Source organism: Eumetopias jubatus, unplaced genomic scaffold (genome assembly GCF_037043125.1).
Source record: "Eumetopias jubatus isolate StellerSeaLion01/CBP00866 unplaced genomic scaffold, mEumJub1_p1.0 scaffold_2, whole genome shotgun sequence".
NCBI classification, from domain to species: Eukaryota; Metazoa; Chordata; class Mammalia; order Carnivora; family Otariidae; genus Eumetopias; species Eumetopias jubatus.
Genome location: NW_028274808.1, coordinates 141,385,434 through 141,405,396, shown reverse-complemented (window position 1 = coordinate 141,405,396; position 19,963 = coordinate 141,385,434). Strand labels below are relative to the sequence as shown.

The 19,963-nt window shown below is 43.8% G+C and overlaps 1 protein-coding gene across 2 annotated transcripts in view; it reads left to right on the top strand.

The window, feature by feature from the left end:
- The window catches only part of SHROOM3 (shroom family member 3), a 298,494-nt gene that overhangs the window by 232,880 nt on the left and 45,651 nt on the right, over positions 1 to 19,963 (top strand). For both annotated transcript variants that reach the window (XM_028100739.2, XM_088020569.1), the window contains exon 3: positions 7,193 to 7,321. In XM_028100739.2, coding sequence (XP_027956540.2) covers positions 7,193 to 7,321 — 129 coding nt within the window. The remainder of the gene's footprint in view (positions 1 to 7,192; positions 7,322 to 19,963) is intronic.

The window sequence follows — 19,963 nt, the reverse complement described above, 5'->3', positions numbered from 1 at the left end:
AAGGGTTACATGGGGCCCTCCTGTAATCAGCAAGTGGCCGAACCAGGGCGGGTGAGCAGAAATAAGAGGCTTGTAAGTACAAGTCAGGGATATGACTATGATGGAAAGCACCAGCTAGGGTTCAGGCCTGAGAGAATACAGAGTGAGCTTCCTAGATGGTAACTAGTTATTTAAAAAACAAAAAAGGATGGGGCACCTGGGTGGCTCAGTCGTTAAGATTATCTGCCTTTGGCTCAGGTCATGATCCCAGGGCCCTGGGATCGAGCCCCGCATCGGGCTCCCTGCTCAGCGGGAAGCCTGCTTCTCCCTCTCCCTCTCCCCCTGCTTGTGTTCCCTCTCTCGCTGGGTCTCTCTCTGTCAAATAAATAAATAAAATCTTTAAAAAAAATAAAAGAAAAAAGAGTAAGGGAGGGACAGTGACCCGGAAGGCTAGGTCTAAATATATAGACGTGTATATATACGTATATAGACCAAAAGGTGAGGAACAGTAACAGGAACAGGGGACTTCTAAAGAAAGGGCAGTTTCTCTTTCATAGTGTGAAAACTATGATAAATAGTCATCAGAAAATGGAGAAGAGCTATGTTAGGCTAAGAACAGAGATCTGTACCCAGTGGCATCAGTTCTTAAAATGTTCTTCCAGACCCTGGAGGAGCCGAGAATCCAGGCTCGCTTTCTCCCCTTCCCGGAGACTGAGGGGAGATCCGTGGGAAGCCTCCGGCAATGACACTGCTACCAGGAGAGAGATGATAATTAGACCAGCTTCATGCATGATGGACATGGAACGGGACAAGAAAAAGAAACACAGGAAACCAAGAACATGACTTTTAATAAGGCAAATTATGAAAATGAGTACACTCATGCATCCAGCCTAAATCCAAAGGAATTTCTCCAAAGGGCTCTGAGGTCCAATTCAGGGCTGTATAAATGCACTTCTGTCCGCTTAATCTCAAAAAGCATTCTGGCTGCTTCAAAACATAAGGCAGCAAAGCTTCACAGAGCTTTGCCACCTGTTTGTTTGTGGGAAGGCTCAGGCACAGTCCCCCAACACTGGTCCTCTCCACCCCACAAAAGGCCGCTGCTAATGAGATGGACCAAATAGAACCGAATATTATACTTTCACAAAGAAATTGGCTGACAGTCTTATAGAGAAAACAATGAAAAGAAGAGAGACCCGCCTTCCCCAAAATGTGTATGGTAAATACCTTCAAGAGTTGATGGGCGGAGAACTCCATTCTGGATGCATCCCCCAATTACTCCCTTTATAGTCTCCTATGATCCATTCAGCACATCTCTGCTATGTGCCTACGGTGATCCACTCACCGTGGTAGGCTCTAGGTGCATGGTGGTTTAAAAAGCAAAACTGAGGGCAAGCCAGCCGTGGGCCCAGACCTCAGTGAGCTTGCTGTTCAGTAGAAGGAACAGACCATGTACACGTGAATGATTCCATGCCGCCATTAGTGCCATGAAGGAAAAGAGCAGGTGCCTGGAAAGAGACTTTGGCCGTAGATGAGGTGGCCTCTGATGTTTGACCCAGGACCAGAAGGCTAAGGAGGAGCCAGCCAAGTGAAGAATTGGGAGGAAGACTGTTCCAGGCAGAGGGAACAGCATGTGTGAAGGTGAAGAGTTCAGTGGGGTGGGGAGCTCAGGGCAGAGAGGGAGGGTGTTGTGGAAGGGAGGACCAGAAGCCAAGTCACTCCGGCCTCAACAACCAAGTGAAGGGACTTGAATTTTGTCCAAAGTGCAGGGAGCAGCTACACAGAGTTTTACTAGAGAATGATATAAGCCGTTTCCATTTTTTTAAAAAGTGTCCCTGGCCGCTGGGTAGATGCTGGATTGAAGGGGGACAGGAGTGGAAGTGGCCAGTGAGGAAGCTGTTCCCTGTTGGGTAAAACACAACAAAAAGGAAGAAACTGCTGGTTCTACAGATAAACCCAGCATGTCCCTCACGTGGTTAACAGTCCATGCTAAGGAGATACGGTTCTTTGCCACTGTACCTCAAGACAAAATAAAACTGTTTAAACTCCATAGAAACCAGGAATCTAAAGGGATCTGGAGGGATCATTTAAAAGACGTGGCTCAGTTCCTTCCAGCTTTCACTCCGGCTTCCCCAGGCATTCCCCAGTTTTTGTTCAGTTCAAGAGCATCACAAGGAACAGAATGATTGGGAACTTTTTCTTCTAATATTGGCTAAAAGTCAGTTCAGAAATACCAAATGGTAAAGCAGCCAGTGTATATTCAAGAGTAATGAATATTGGGGGTGGTGGGGAAGAGGGTGGAGGAAATAGGAATGTACTCATCATAGGAAGTAGAAATGTAGGTGGTTGGCCTGGATATCTTGTTTCTTAACTGGAGAAGAGAGATGACATTGGGATTGTGGATCACAGTTATTTAATTAATTAATTTATTTATTTATTTATTTTTAGCCCCTGCTAAACCTTCTTAGGTCTGCTTTGAGTCCTCTTTCATCACTCAATAATTTGTGATCTTGAGACTGGAGAAGAGCAGGAAGCAGTATAAAAGCAGCCCCCCAGAATTTTCATTAGCTTTGCCGGCCAGTTAAGTGAACTAAAAGGAGACAGGAGGGAAGAAATGTTGCAGATCTGTTGAACATTTGGCAGTATTTCATTCATTTAACAAATAATTATCAAGCACGTCTGTGTGCTAGGCAGCAAGCTGGTTCGCTTGCCTGAGCCTGCTGCGGAAGAGAGGCCAGCAAACAGGTGGTCAGAAGACAGTATGACTTGCACTTTGAAATGCACATCTGTAGCCAGCTTAGGTAGCATGGAGCGCATCGCCTCATCCCCAACTTGCACCCAGAGGAGATGATGTCCAAACTGAATCCTGCAGGACAAGTACGGATAAGCCAGGAGAATATGGTACCTTTTGGGATCTTGGAAGTAGCCCCCATAAGGCTGGAGAGCTGTTTGGTTTCTGTTTGTATTTTTCACTTGAACTTGTTTCATTGATTCCAAGGCTTCTGCAATGTATCTTTGGGTATTTTTAAGTAAAACAGTGTACCTTGGAGTATCTTTTTTTTTTTAAGATTTTATTTATTTGTTTGACAGAGAGAGACACAGCAAGAGAGGGAACACAAGCAGGGGGAGTGGGAGAGGGAGAAGCAGGCTTCCCGCTGAGCGGGGAGCCCGACGCAGGGCTCGATCCCAGGACCCTGGGGTCATGACCTGAGCCGAAGGCAGACGCCTAACAACTGAGCCACCCAGGTGCCCCTGGAGTATCTTTTAAGTAAAAATTAGCTCATTTGGTAATGTTTAATTAATGTTATGTTTATTATTGTTATGTTTATTAATGTATTGTTTATTAATGTTAATTAATTTGGTATGTTTAATTAATGTCCCCACAGTCACCATTCTCCACCCATTCTGGCCACATCTGGGTTAGTAATTCCAAGGCTATAGAATTTGTGAGATAAACCTCAACATTTTTGAAGCTTTTATTTTTTTTTATTTTTATTTTTTCTAAAGATTATTTATTTATTCATGAGAGACAGAGAGAGAGAGAGAGGCAGAGGGAGAAGCAGGCTTCCCGCTGAGCGGGGAGCCTGATGCGGGACTCGATCCCAGGACCCCGGGATCATGACCTGAGCCGAAGGCAGACGCTTAACCATCTGAGCCACCCAGGTGCCCAACATTTTTGAAGCTTTTAAACTGAAAGGAAGAAGAGGAAGTGGTTGTCAGTGATTTTTTTTTTTCTATCCCAAGCGAGTCTGATTCCATGTGTGGTTTGAGCTAAGATATACAACTTCTCTGTCTCGGCTTGTTCATCTGGAAAAGGGGGCTAAAAGAATTAGTTCTTGCCTTTAGAGAAGTTATGAGAATAATTCATGATATATGGGAAAGCATATATATCCTTTTTTTTTTTTTTAAAGACTTATTTATTTATTTGTCAGAGAGAGAAAGCACAAGCAAGGGAAGCTGCAGGCAGAGGGAGAAGCAGACTCCTCACTGAGCAGGGAGCCCGATGTGGGACTCGATCCCAGGGCCCTGAGATCGCCACCCGAGCCAAAGGCGGACACTTAAGGGACTGAGCCACCCAGGCGCCCCAGGCATATCCTTTTATAGGAAGGACTTGGAGTCTGTTCTGCTCAAGTGATCACCATGGTAGCACCAATGGGGCACCGCTTCCTAATGAGATCAAAGCACGTTCTAGGCTTTGTCAATTCCAGTCTGTTGTGAGGCAGGTAACCTTAGGTGGGGTGGGACAATGTGCATTCCAGGGACGGCCCAAGTTCAGTGTGAGCTAAGATAACCAGCGGGGAGAGGAAAGGGTGAAGTGATTCCAAGGTGATAGGCTTCCCAACATTCATTCCAGGACTATTTTATGCCTCGATTCACTATAGAATTTTTTTTTTTTCATTAGAACATATGAAGTTTTTAAATGTTATTTGTTGTCCAGATTATTCCAGAAAGGCAGAAAATCTGTGTTCCAGGTGCTGGCGATTCTTCCTGCATGCTCTCTAACCTCTTTTCTAGTTTGTTCTAGTTTGTATGATATAGCCAGACAGCCCACTCGTGTGCCAGCCCATCCAGGGTGGGGGGAGGGGAAGATCAGCAGGGAGGTCGGGCTGTGATTTAGCCTGGGGGGTGCAGTCAGCAACAAGCCACATGGGTTACACGAAACCTCACACCCAGTTGCTAAGCTCAGCGGTCCCCTGGAGGTGGCAGGTGACAGGACCACATGTAGCCCCGAGAGCAGTGCTGGGGTGCCGGTCTCTGCTTTCCTAGGGTTGCAAAGAGTCACGTATTAAAAATCCTTAAAAAGAGGAAGTCATCTCCTTTTTAGATCATCTCCTGTTCTTTGTGCTTCCATCTTTTCCCCATTTGTCTGCTCTTGCTGCTAGCCCTTCAGTGGGACAGTGTACCCCTGGACCTTCCATCCCTTTGTGCCTCCCAGGAAGGGGGAGTAGGCAAGGAAAGAGGAAAGGGCTTGTGGCAGGGACGGAGCCAGCGATTGTGGTTTGGGCCAAAAATGAGGAAGTTATTAAATGCCACAAAGGTTTTATGAAAGTTCAGGCTTGGTCTTTATTTGCCTGTAGCAGTCAACATCAGGAGCTAGCGGAGAGCTAGAAAGGAAAGCTTGCTGGCAGAACAGATTATACCAATGGGTGGTCTTGGGCATGCTCCTTAGGTTCATATAATCTTTAAACTCACACATCTGATGGTGAGACGCCTGTGAATCTACTTCCCACCCCAGTTTAAGCTAGAGGGTTTGGTGCCACTGAGGGTTGTGTAAGTAATCCTAATCGGGGACCACATGATGAATTCTGCAAAATGCTTTGACATGTTAACTATCTGGCCAGAGCTCTTCTTTTCTTTTTTAAAGATTTTATTTATTTGACAGAGCGTGCGCACAAGCAGGGGGAGCAGCAGGCAGAGGGAGAGGGAGAAGCAGGCTCCCCGCGGAGCAGGGAGCCCGATGCAGGGCTCGATCCCAGGACCCCGGGATCATGACTTGAGCCGAAGGCAGACGCCTAACTGACTGAGCCACCCAGGCACCCCTGGCCAGAGCTCTTCTTGCTCTTACTTCCAAGCACAGATTAGGTCTCTTTAGTTATGTCTATTTTGTATAACATCTTAGCTGGAAGAAGCTCTAAAATAGAGGTTCTGCAGTAAAATGATAATGAGAATAATTAGGCATATACCATGGGTAGGCAGGATGCTAAACAGTTAATAGACATCATCTAGAAACCTTACAGTAGCTTTGCAAGATAGGCATGGTAATGTTGGCTAATTTGCTGAGTGCTGAATATGTGCCAGGCTCTAAGTGCTTCATCAGAATTAGGTTAAGCGTCTCAATAGCTCTGTGAAAGTGTGGGTATTCTTTTACACCCATTTTAGAGACGAGAGAACTGGGGCACAGAGAGGACAGTGTCACAGGGCTAATTAGCAGGAACAGCCAGGACTCCAGCTCAGAGAGGCTCCTAACCGTGGTGTGCCGTCTTATTTTTACATTACCATGCAGAGCCGGAGGCTCAGGGGGCAGTTTTCTCAGTGTCTTTCGTTCATAAGTGACAGAACCTCAGACTTCAAGCTTAGGCTTATATTGACTGTATTCAAAGCCAGGAATCCTAAATTGGATCAGAAAAGTAATGTACAGAAAGGGGTGATGGTGCTTGGCTGTGGAAGCATATCTGAGAAATGGAAACTCCCTGGTCATCTCCCTCCATGTCCTGAAATAAAAGGAACGAGCAGCCATTTGATAATGCCACCTCTTCTCAGCCAAGGCTCATGCAGAGGAGAAAGAGCACACATTTGCGTCTTCTCCGGATTCCTGCTCGTAGGACATGTGTGGGGGCGTAGGTTCTCAAAGTCTCAGAAAGGTCCTCAAAGGCAGACGCTGAAAACACACCACTGGTACGCAGCAAAGTGGAATGATGAACAAACCTGCTTTAGAGCCTGATACAGGCGACCGTCTGATCAAGAGGAGGCCTTAAAGTCGGGCATGTGAAAACTCGGGAGCGGAGATTCTCCTAAGGAGAAGAAATGCACCTGTTGTCATGGCAGAACACGTTGGCCATGCAGGGCTTAAAATCTTCTGACTGCCTGGGAGTGTGGAGGAAAAGAGTTAAGGGAATGGTGTTCGGGGCCGGGGGGGGGGTGGGGTGGGGGATGTTTAAATGGACACATAAAAGGCTCGCCTCCAGCACAGTGGCATCTAGACAATCTGAAATAGTTCAGGCTCAGGAGTTGGCACGTTCCTCTGCACGGCCACCTGCCAAACAAAGGAGGGCTGCTCCACTTGGAGGTCACTGTCCTAATAATGAAATTGAGACGGGAGGCAGTAGGGACTGGGTTTCAGGGACTACGTCTGACCACTTGCTTCAGTGAGTCCAATTTCTCACTCACCGACAGAGGCTGAATTATAGGGGGAGTTCACCTTCATTATAGTGTCTCTTTCTTCCCCGTTGATTGGAAAACCTGGTCTTTGGAGACTGGGAAGTACACTTTCTTGCTTCACAGAGACAGAGATAGGAAAGGATGAAGACCCTCAGGAGCGGATTTGCCTTCTTTGGGGCAGAGAGCTTCAGTGGGTGCAGCTGGGAACTGCACACTGAGCTCTGCCACTTTGCTCTAACTCCACGGTTCATTTTCATACATTTTTCTTGTTGATTCATTTGTGCCCCTGCCTTTGAACACTGTCATGCTCAGCTCCTCATTTTCCTCTCTTTGCCAGAGATGCGTGTGCAGACCCGGGCCCTGCGGGCACTGGCACGTCTGACTCCAGCCCGGAGCACCTGGCCTCCCACCCCCAGCACAGGAAAGCAGCATGGTCAGGAGGGGCTAAGCTTCGGCCGAAACACAGGTAAGAGGCGCAGAGGTCTGTGCCAAGTGGTTCAGAAGAAGAGACTCGACCGCTGGGAAAGGGGACCGGGGGCAAGACTGTGAGTCAAGAGACAGGCTAGTGAGCGAGGTCAGGAGCGGCGGGACAGGGAAGTCCCATAGAAGCTCAGAGTACATTCATGGCAGTTTTCAGACTAGGTTCTGAAGAACCCTAAACTTCCTGGGAGGTGAGGTGGGGCTTGCAAATCATTTGATTCAGATCTCTTTTTAAAAACACAACTGTTTTTAAGACTGTAATTAAAAACACTCAAAGCAGTAGACCAACCAACGTCTTAAACACTCTGGAAATAACTAATGTGTTACATTGTACAGTGAGATTAATTCATCTTTGAACTGATGGTCATTTAAAACTTCTCTTATCATCAGTTAACATGGAGGGATGTCCTGAGATTATAAAGTTAGCCCAGTAAAAATTCACAGCCACGTCCCTGTGCTTCCTTCATGCTCCTGTGTACTCAGTGGCGTGCTAGGCCTTTGCCTTTCTCATCAAATCCCCACGCCAGTCCTGTGACATCCGCCCCAGTGTTCAACAAGGAGGCAGTGGGTTCACATTCAGTTTGAGCTCACAGATGCCACCTTCTCTTGCCTCGACAATCAGCGTTACGATCTACTTCCTAGTAAAACCCTGGGAATTCAGTGAGCTAAGATACTCAAAGCCTAAACACAGAGCCCCCCACCCCCGTAGGGAACGGGGTCCATGGAAGCAAACCACGTAGAATTCATGTGGCAATTCTGCCTCTTCCTGTGTAACCGTAGGCATGTTGTAATCTCTAAGACGCATTTAATAGCTAATCCCGGGGCTGCTGAAAGACTGAATACACAGAAAGCACGTGGGGCAGTGCCCAGCACATCGTAAGCCCTCAGCGTGTGCCGCTTATCGTTGTTCTCAATCATCCCGATTTCAGTTTGCGGGCTCTTTCTTGCAGACACTGTTGACTTGCATTATGAAGAAATAAACATTGTAAATTTGGATTTATACAGTTATCCCTGTTTATGGATATGCAAGTATATATGAACATATTTGTTATGTTTTACATAATGAAACAACACTTGTATCCGGGGTCGACCTTAAAGTTGTCTGTAAGATTTCATTTGAAAAAAAGAGTCAAAAGAAGTTTGAATGTACCAACAGAGGACAGGTCAGATTGGCAGAGGGCTCTGGCTACAAGGCAGCCAGCCTGAAGCAGCAGATCCCTGAGCACTCTGCCCTCCGGCCTCCTTGGGTCGTCACAGTGCAGAGCACCAGAGCCTTCTGTTTAGCAAGACTCCACTGGGCTGTGTAGGCTGGAGCGCCATTGGCACCAGCGTACACAGGGCCAGAAAGTTGTGGTGAAGGAGTTACTGCAGTTGCCAGCCAGGGGAGAGAGTGATCAGGATTGAACCAAGCAAGTGGTGATGGGACAAAGAAGGAGATAAGATGGGAGATGAATTTGGGAGGCAGATTGATAGCAGATGAGGATGGGAGAAGGGAGGAGAAAGAGGAAAGGGTGTGACTTCCAGGTTGCTGCCAGTGGGGCACCTGGGGCTAACCGTGGGACCGTTAGGCGGGGTGATGCAGGCAGGAAGAGCAGAGATGAAATGAACGCCTGCTTGAGCATGGGAATCACTAGACCTGAGTTTGAACTTGAAACAATGAGAAGATTTTATAAGGCAGTCTTTTTTTTTTTTTGTATTTTTTTTATTGTTATGTTAGTCACCATACATTACATCATTAGTTTTTGATGTAGTGTTCCATGATTCACTGTTTGCATATAACACCCAGTGCTCCATTCAATACGTGCCCTCCTGAATACCCATCGCCGGGCTAACCCATCCCCCCCTCTCCCCTTCCCTCTAGAACCCTCAGTTTGTTTCTCAGAGTCCATAGTCTCTCATGGTTCGTCTCCTCCTTCAATTTCCCCCCCGCTTCATTTTTCCCTTCCTGCTATCTTTTTTTTTTTTTTAACATATAATGTATTTGTTTCAGAGGTACAGGTCTGTGATTCATCAGTCTTACACAATTCACAGCGCTCACCATAGCACATACCCTCCCCAATGTCTATCACCCAGCCACCCCATCCCTCCCACCCCCCACCACTCCAGGAACCCTCAGTTTGTTTCCTGAGATTAAGAATTCCTCATATCAATGAGGCCATATGATACATGTCTTTCTCTGATTGACTTATTTCGCTCAGCACAATACCCTCCAGTTCTATCCACGTCGTTGCAAATGGCAAGATCTCATTCCTTTTGGTGGCTGCATAATATTCCATTGTGTATATGTACCACATCTTCTTTATCCATTCATCTGTCGATGGACATCTTGGCTCTTTCCATAGTTTGGCATATAAGGCAGTCTTTAGCAGTTGGATAAAACAAATGAACCTAATTGTATCCCCAGATGGTGTCCTAGCTAGCCACAAAGAGACTATCTTTAAAACAAGCTGGGGTTGCCCTCACCGGCGTGGCCAGTGGTGCTCTGTGTGAACGGAGACTGGAGGGTATAGATGGGCAAGCAATTGCCTTTTTAAAAAGTCATGACCTCTGTGTTGCAGACATTGTTCCCACTCATATCCCTTTAACTCCAAATACTCTAGGAATTTTATATGTGTGTCTTGACTCCACAACTATATTTATTGTAAGCCCCTGCAGTAGTTGGTTTCTTTCCTAGAGGAAGAGATCTCTGTACCCCAAGTGTCACTGGTGTAGGACTGAACTTGGAAGTTGGAGTGGTTCTCATCCAATTACACTCCGGTCCTAAATCCTGCCCATTTTGGTTTTTATTTTTTATTCTGAAATAATGGTAGACTCATAAGAAAGTTGCAAAAATAGTACAGAGATGTCCGCTACACCCATCCCCTAGCTCTCCCTAAAGTTAACATCTCTTATAACCATAGTCCAAATAGCAAAACTAAGAAATTGGCATTGGTGAAATGCTATTAACTATAGACACTAAGACTTACAAACTATAGCCTTTATTTAGATTTTATCATTTTTTTCTCCTACGAGTGTCCCTTTTTTGTTCCAGGATTCCATGTTGTATTTGTCATGTTTCCTTAGTTTCCTCTCATCTGTGATATTTCCTCAGGTTTTCCTGGTCTTTTCTGACCTTGACACATTGGAAGAGTATGGGCCAGTTATTTTGTAGAATGCCTTCTATTTGGGTTTGTTTGATATTGTCTCATGGTTAGACTGAAGTTCTACGTTTTTGGCAAGAATACCGCAGAAGTGATGTGTCCTTCCTAGCACGTCCTGTCGGGGATTACATGATGTCAGTATGTTTTATTCCTGGTGATGTCAACCTTGATTACTTGGTTGAGGTGAAGTCTGCCCGGTTTCTCTACTGTACAGTTATTATTTGTCTCTTTGTAATGGATAAATATCTTGGAGGAGATAATTTTGAGGCTATGTACATATCTTTGTTTCTCCTCAGACTTTCTCCATTGGTGGATATATTCCCTGTAACACTTAATTACTATAATTTTCTAAGATGACTCTGTATTTCTTTCATTCCTTCTATATTTATGAATTGGAATTTTTCTGGAAGAAAGAGCTGTCTCTTTCCCCACTTATTTAAACTGTTTTATATCAGTAAGGACTCCTTCACATTTATTTTATTCTATGGCTTGTAATTCAACGATACTGTTATTTTATCGCTTACATTATTCCAGTTTTGGTCATTGGCAGCTCCGTCAGGCTGGCTCTGGTCTAAATCCTGTCTTGAATTATGGAAAGGGTTAAGGTGCTGATGTCTTGGTCTTCCACTTGGAGCAGAAGCCACGTGCTTATCAGCTCCTTAGGAGTCTTCCAGTTGTTGAGGTGGGAGGTTAGTAGTGGGTGTTGAGCAAATCTAATTTGTGACAGGTCACAGATTTTGGAATTGAAAAGTGCCACCTCATGAGCCAATTCCAAGTGCCCTGGGTCATAGTTATAGATGGTTCCTTTTTTGTAGAGAAAATAGCCAGGAAGGATTTTCTCATTTATGTATAAGAAAAATGAAAGAGTAAAAGCCAGAAACCCCATCCCCCTAGGTATAGACCGGAAACAGCCAAGAAACCAGGTTTAAAGAGAGAAACTCTTGGTGGCGCAAGACTTAATATCCTCGTGGATCCAATCCCATCCTTCCTTCCCTGCTTAGACCCCTGAATGCTCTCTTACCTAACTTGTCAGTGGGAATCCTGTGATCTCACTTACCTTAAATGTCTCCATAAAATCTGTCAAGCCTAGGCCAGGGTTGTTCAGGGGGTTGGTAAAGGAAACAAAATGTTCCAGCTTAAAACTCAAGATTTCCTCAGCTAGCGCTTCCCCCCAGAAACTTCTCAGCCCTCCCCCCACCAGTCACTGCATCCTTACAATAACTATCTCATCTGCTTACTAAGCATTTGCCACGTGGTGGTCTGGGCTCTGTAAAATAAGACAAATCCTAATAGGAGCTCAGGTTTTGACCCCTAATCCATTCTCCATTGAGCAGTGAGGCTGGTTCACCTGGCACTTTGTACTTCCTTGGCAATGAGTTTTGTCCCGGTGCCACTGACTTAGCTTTCACAGGACAGTGTGCCTTAGGAGGTCTAGTGGATGTTGATTTGGACCCTGGCTTCCGTAGCCTCCCAAACTGTGGGAAGCTTAAAGCAGTTAACACACACTTTTGCAGACAGTGGCATTTTTGCATGTGGAGGAGGGCACGGGTTTGGCAGAGATCATTCAAGGAAACTTCCTGATTCCAGTTTGATGCATTTTATCAGCAGATGGTTTTGCTTGCTTTTCTCCTCCTCCTGCCCACAAAAATGGAATTCTAGCATTTCCAAACTGTGTGCTCTTGTCTAAGATGCTGGTCTTCTCAGGAAGTTACCAAGGGTCACCTTCTCTTCTTCACTCGGATTTGGCAGGAATTGAATTTTAATTGGCCAATTTGCAGAGGTGACTGGGAATGAAAGTCCCACCCAGCTGCATGCTTGGTGAGTTCAGGGCGGCTCAGGCTGTCTGACAGGAGGCACAGAGGATCGTTGGGAAGAGGAGAGAGCAAGAATAGGGCGAAATGGCTTTTTATCCCACCCCTGAATATGACATGCAGTTGGCCAGAGGGCTGTTATCTAGGATGTTTCTGTTTGCCACCAGGTAAGTCCATTACTATGAGGGAATGAGCTTTAGCATTTTCTTTGCAGGACTCACGACTGCGAAGCTTTTCACAGGTGTCTTTTTGATGTTGTGCTATATCTCTTTATAACGAAAAATGACATGTTTAAGTTTAAGCCTGTTTTTCTAAATTGTCATTGAAAATTCTCTTTATTTGAGCACTCATGTAATTCAGTACTGTTAATATATCTGCTTGGGAATTTTCAGTCATTCTCTATCCTCTGTATATAGTCACCATATTTCTTATAATGTGCATATTTGGAGTGGCTTTTATCTTATTCAGATTAGCAATTGCTTTGTGTTGTGCACTTCATGGTTTTGCTTCCCCGCCCCCCCCCCCCCCCCATTTCCCTGGGGAATTCCACAGTTAACTATTTCTCTTTCTCACAAGGAATGATTATCTGTGTACTAACAGCCAAGTTCTTCTCTATTCTCATTGCCAACACTTGTTTGAAAAGAAGGAACCTGTGAATATATTCTCAGTTTTAAAGACAAGGTGTGGTCTTCTCATTGAACTTTAAATTTAAATGAAGAGTTTATTGAGATTGTCAATTGTATATTATGTAACTCCCATCACAGTTGCAGGTATAAATACGTATCTTTTCCCTATTCACAATAATTTGAATCAGCTTTTATTCTTTTTTGTTTTAAGATCTTATTTATTTATTTATTTGAGAGAAAGAAGAGAGATAACGAGCAGGGGGAGGGGCGGAGGGAGAAGCCAGCTCCCCACTGAGCAGGGAGGCCTGACACGGGCTCCATCCCAGGACCCTGGGATCATGACCTGAGGTGAAGGCGGACACATAACTGACTGAGCCACCCAGGCGCCCCTGAATCAGCTTTTATTCTTACATAATCTTGATTCAGGGTTTTTGTTCAGAGCTATGCTTAATGTCAATGCTTGCTTCGAGGGATACTATTACTTAAAAGAACATGTGGCGTATGGAAAGGAGGATGTGGTAGTCATGGTAATGTTCTAGATCTCAAGGTGATTTAAATATTTATTACTACAGGAATTCATCTTGCTTTTATACCATGTAAAAGGTAAAAAAAAAAAAAAGAAAATATGAACTGCTTATATTATAGAACACGGAGAGAGAGGGATCACAAGGCTGGTTTTTCAAGTTTTATTTGGCATTCTTTCACTTGGAAGTGAGTAAGAGAGAAGGATTCTTCGGAGTTGTATTATTTTCTCCCCCACCAGTGTCAGGTTATGTGAGCCGTGGTGGTGGTTGAACTCCTGTTGTAAAATTTATTAGGAAGATATTGGTAGGGTAGGCACTGAGGGGCTGGAGCAAGTATTCCTAAAGCTTTCAGCCTCTCTGTCTTCTTTTCATTCAGGTTTCCATAATATTTAAAAGCTTTCTTTTAGTGAACAGTCCCTTTCTGATATGATTCTAAAATGTAGATTCTTTTGACGACTGTTGAAGATTTTTCTCTAAAATGAATTTTTTCTGTCCTTCGTTTTCTTGTTGTCTTTAATTGCTTATTTGTGGCCTCTTTCTTGAAATGACAAGATAGTGAATTAGAGAAGAGAAAAACAATGCAATGCATCATACTTACCCCAAAAGAGAATTCAGTTTCTTTAGTGTTAGAGGTTTGGGGCCATCTCTTTGTTTTTGTTTAATGCAATGGTATTTGGAAAAAAGTAACTTCCAAAAAGGTAAGGCTTTTGCCTCACAAAAAAAAAAAAGAATCAAAAAAACTTTCTTCACTTGTTTTGGCAAATGAAATTCGATTTATACTTTGGGGGGCACCTGTGTGGCTCAGTTGGTTAAGCGTCTGCCTTCGGCTCAGGTCATGATCCCGGGGTCCTGGGATCAAGTCCTGCATCGGGCTCCCTCCTCAACGGGGAGCCTGCTTCTCCCTCTCCCTCTGTCTGCCGCTCCCCCTGCTTGTGCTCTCTCTCTGTCAAATAAATAAATAAAATCTTTAAAAAAATTTATACTTTTGCATTATATTAAAATTAGCTTAATTTTGAGATATCTTAGTTGGTATTTGGACTCCTTTAAACTCCAGAGGACAATCTTGTGTGGGTTTATACACAAAGGAGGAGGAGTGTTTCCAGCTACAGTGGTAGGGTACCCTTCCCCTCCTGCCTCTCAGCCCTGCAGCCCACTGGGTGGAGGGGAAGAGCCATGCACACCTTTATTGTGCCCTGCCAAACCGCTTCTGATTTATCCAACAGGAGTCCTCTGGCAGAGACCTCAAGGAACTTCTCCTTACCGGAGGCAGTAATTCAGGGGCACACACAATATTTCTAGTTCTCTGCAACTATCTGACACTCTCTGAGATCCATGACTATGTGGGTGTCAGTGTGGAAGATAAAAACAAACCAGCATGGAAATGATTGATCTGAGCTCTAGCTACGTATTCTATGGCACAGAGAAGTAGAGAAGAAAATTCTAAAATCCTATCTGCTGTCTGAAGAAATTGGTAAGAGCCAGTCCCTCCTTCCTTCCTCCAACAAATAAAATGTCTGATGGCAAACTGAGATTTGGGAAGAATAAATTATTGATAATTAGAACTTATGCTATACTATGGTAATTGAATTTTGAAAGTCAGTGAAAGACAAAAATGAATGCTCTTACAGATCAGAGCTGTTACGGTGTTTGCATCAACTTCTGCCATGGCTTATTGGCACACGTTGAAGTGTGGGAAGGAGAGTTGACTATTCTGATTCCTCAGAGTTCAGAGGAGGAGGGTAGAAAGAGAGAGCTATTGAGAAAAAGACATTTCAACACCATCACCCACCCCCTTTGCCAGTCCCTCTTCTTTATGATCATAGTCTTCTTTTGTCATAGATAAAATTTAAATCTTTTCAAAAACATGTCAGAATAGAGAGTGGGGAAGAGAGAAACTAGAAGTGAGGAATGGGGTAAAGCATCTTACTAGAAAAGGTTTTTCATCTTTTATGCAAATTTTTGATGTTAGAGGCTTCTGTCGGTCACACTTCACTCTTACTTGTGTGTGATTCCGTTGTCACAGCCAAAAGTCCCCAGGGCATATTATCAGGATGTGACATTTAAAAACAACTTCTCTTTCCAGAAAGGACTGCGTTGCTATGGGGTTATATTACCTAATGCATACCTTTCTACCCACTGAACTTGTTTAAGACACAAATGTTAGTGAGGCAATTATAAAAGCCTTAGAAAATTTTGCTTGGATTTTTCTGTGAATCTAAAAAGTCTGAAATACAGCCTTGAAGAGCCTGTTGTCCTAGAAACTAGAGGTTAAGGGTGCTTTAAGGGGGGTAAAGGATTTCTCAAAAACAGTGTCTTTGACAACAGTGTGTGAATGCACAGTTACCACTTTTATTTTCTTTTTTTTTTTTTTTTTGTATTTTGGAAGATGATAGGCTTTTTCAACTCTAAAAATTTTGACAGCTTTTCTCTGTCCTGTGAACATGTAGAAAACATCTCAATATAGGGTAATTTTTATTGCAGAGAGAGTGCCATCTGGATCTATGGAATGAAACAGTATTATGAGTATAGCTCAGTGTGCTTGGCTTGGTCATCGTTTTCTTTTTTTTTAAGATTCAAAAGAACAGCTGAAATAAATATGGGGAAAATATTAAGACTTGATTAATTTTGGTGATGAGTACATGGGTGTTCTTTATATTAATCTGAATACATTTATATATGTTTGAAGTACTTTATAATTTTAAAAACAGATGAGGAAAAATAGCAGGGACACACAAAAAGAACCTTAGGAAACCTGCTTTACCCTGGTCCAAGCACATGGTGCTCAGTGAGTAGATCAGGAAGACCTCTCCACCCACATCCATGACACATTAATTCAAATAGACCTAATTTGCAGAATATATTGATATACTGGGTTTTTTTTGGGGGGGGCGGGTGGTCAAGACCAGAACCTTGTTAAGTTGGACTTGGTCATCTGTTAAAGCATATCATGCACTAAACAGACGATGGATGGGCAGGTAGGTAGGTTAGTGAGTAGATTAGAAAATGGGATGTTTTATTTGGTAGTGCTGGTAGTCTGCTTTGTATTCTTACATATTCAACTCATGTCCAGGTGATAACTGGCATGGTTTTAGAATGTTGGTGCGCCCTGAAGAGTCAACACAAAGTGTCAGTTGTAACAGCTTATCAAAGCACAGCATCAACGAAAAAATGAACTCTAGCTCTTAGAATTTCATATGTTCCAAGTTAAGGCTCTCACCTTCTCCATTTATCCCACCAAGCATACCAATCCTTCGAGGTCATCTGAAGTCCTGCTCTACCTCTAGGCCTTTTGGCCAACTTCAGACCCTATTCTTGACTGTGAACAGCATGTGAGTTGTTTGATGCTTATATCCCAAATCCCTCTAGAGCCACATGACCCAGTATGATCTGATGACTTCTCCTGCCATCTGCTCTTCACTCCGGTCACACATCCATGCTAAATATTTTGCCCCCACCCCCCCACTCTTGCATAGTTGACTCTCATCATTTAGATCCTGGTTCAAATGTCATTCTCAGAGAGGCTGTCCCTGATCCAAAAGCAGACACCCTTAGTCACTCTCTCACAGTACCCAGTTTTATTGCCTTTGGAACTCTTAGAACTGTATGAAAATATCCTGTATATTTGCTTATTGTCTGTCTCTCTGCCCAGCAGACCTTATTGCTTAGATGTTAAGAGCGCAGGCTCTGGGGACAAATGTGTGAGTTTAATCTCAGCTCTGCCCCTCACTACCCTTGTGACTGTGGACAAGTTGCTTAGTTTTTTGTTTTGTTTTGTTTTGTTTTAAAGATTTTATTTATTTATTTGACACAGAGAGAGCACAAGTAGGTAGAGAGGCAGGCAGAGGGGGAGAAGCAGACTCCCTGCCGAGCAGGGAGCCCGATGCAGGACTCGATCCCAGGATCCTGGGATCATGATCCATGATCATGATCATGATCTGAGCCAAAGGCAGACACTTAACCAGCTGAGCCACCCCAGTGTCCCAAGTTGCTTAGTTTTTCTTATTTACTTCATTCTCTCATTAATTGCCCTGTAACATAAAGACAGTACAAAGAGTGAGAAAACACACACCAAGTGTCTACAGTGGGCTTGTCACTCAGCAGGCACTCAAATATTTTTTGAATCTATGAATAAGGATTCTGTTTAATACTTCTTCTTGCATCTAAGTCTCCCCAACAAGATTATAAACTCCTGTGGTCATCTGTGACCTCTCAGAACTCCAACTAGAATTCATCAAGGTAGAAGGCACATAGTAGCTGATCAGTGAATACATCTTGCAATACCCGAACTTGATTATAGATTTCTCAGAAATACGCTCTGCATTCCTGAATCAGTGTTAGAGCACAGTCATCTAAGAAGGACATCATGTCACTTGTTAGCTCCAGTTCCTTCAGCCTACCCATCCCACGCAGTTGAGCTTCCTTGTTTGTGGTCAGGAATGCAACAAAAGAGCTTTGTTTGAATTACACCCACACACAAAACTTGGTTTGCTCAGATTTTAAAATTAAATCGTCTTCTGACTCTTTTTGATACGCTCATGCTGTAATGCCCTTTAGGAAAGTATTTCCTTATCTTCTTAAAGATCAAAGTGATCCCCAAATATGAAAGCATGCCGTGCTCTTTAGGAATGTTTATTAAATTATTTGCATCATTGAAAAAGTCAGCCAACAGCTGTTTGACTTTTTTGGTTATCTCAAGATACAGTGTGATATATTTGTAAAATGAGAGGGTATTTTTGAAATACTGTGCCTTTTAATAGGTAATACATGTGCATGGTACACAATTCAAAAGTTACAGAAAGAAAAATATGCAGTGAAAAATAAGTTTTCCTCCCCAGAGGCAGTCATTGTTTCTAGTTTCTCAAGTATCACTCTGGAATATTCTCTACACTAATAAACACAGAAGGGGTTACATATATTTTCCCCTTCCGTACGGCAGCACACTGTACTCACAGCGCCACATCTTACTGTCATCATCTAACCATATATTTTGGAGATCTTCACATGCCAGTATGTATAGAGCTACCTCTTCTTTCAGTGGCCACAAAACTATTCTATTCTATGGATGTATTGCAGTGATTTAATGAGTCCGCTACTGATGAGCATTTAGCTTGTTTTTCAATCTTTTGATAGATATGTTATTTAAAACATTTTTTTGTAGATGTTGCCAAACTGTTCTTTCTTTAGGTTGTGCTGATGTATATGTATTCCCTCTAGCAAGGCATGAGAGTTGGTGGGCTAGATTTCGGTCCTCTTTTTCATTGTTCTTTTCCCTCATTTCATCACTTAACTGTCCATGTGGAAGAATCTTATAAAGAAAAGACTTATCTCTGAAGCCTTCTTCCAACATACATTGTTTTTGTTTTTGTCTTTTAGGACCTTTTGATTGTTTCAAGATCTCTCTGTTCTTAATGTTTTAGGTCTGTGAGGAGACCTGACACCCCACCCCAGGGCAGGTAGTTACCTCTCCAAGCTCCAGAGAAAAAGCTCCCCAAGTTGGGTTTCCGATCTTGGCATTGCAAGTCTTGGACATTTGTTTTATCTTTACTGTAGGAATTATTTCTTTGTGATTTATTATTTACTGTAGGAATTGCCTCATTTGGTCTGCCTATCTGGATGTAAGCTCCTTAAGGGCAGGACCCTATCTTAGTCACTAATTCTTTGAAATATCTCAAGTTTCAACTCTTCTAGTATTCACTGTTGTGCTCCTTGAGCCCCAACCCGCCACATCAACCCCCTCACTTTTCCCTCCTCTGGCATCATCATGGGGATAGAGGACACTGGGTGCCAGGGCTCTCCGATCTTCCTGTACCCCGCTCTCACTCATACTTAGGAGCGTCAGCGTCTTACCTCCTCCTTTCTTATTTCAGTGGACCTGGCTCTACTCCTACGTGAATAAGGCTATACTCCCCACGTGCGCTCTAGAATGCCATCCTTTCCCATGTCCTCATGAGCCTTGGGGATTGTCACCCTTCCTGTCCTGTATCCTGGAGCTCCCTGCCTCACATACACTTGCTCATACTTCTTGTTTAAGACTAAACAGCAAGAACAAAATCTTTCCCTCCCTGATCACCTCTAGATTTCTAGCTCTACCCCCCTCTTTCTCTCCTTTAGAGCCAAGGGTTTAAAAGAATGATCCGCCCTTGCTGTTTCCGTTTTCTCCCCTGTTACTCCACTCTAGTCAGGCGTCTGCCCTGCTGCTGTCCCACAGCCAAGACTTACTAGTTGTCAGACCCACTGCGCGTGCATCCACCCTCATCAAACTGCCTTTTCGGTAGCAGCTGGAATGGCTGGTAGTTCCCCCTCCTTACTCTCTCCACTAGGAACCTGTGAAACTCCTGTACTCTCGCTACTTTTTCTCCTGTTTCTCTGAAAGCTTTTTCTTGGGCTTCTCCCTTGGTTTCCTCTCCCCTAAACCGTAATGGTTCTCAAAGATCCACCCTTCAACTCCTCCGTCTCCCTCTGCATTCTCCCCAAGCAACTTGCCTTTTCTCAAAGGCCATGTGTCTTTATGAATCCTCATATCTAAG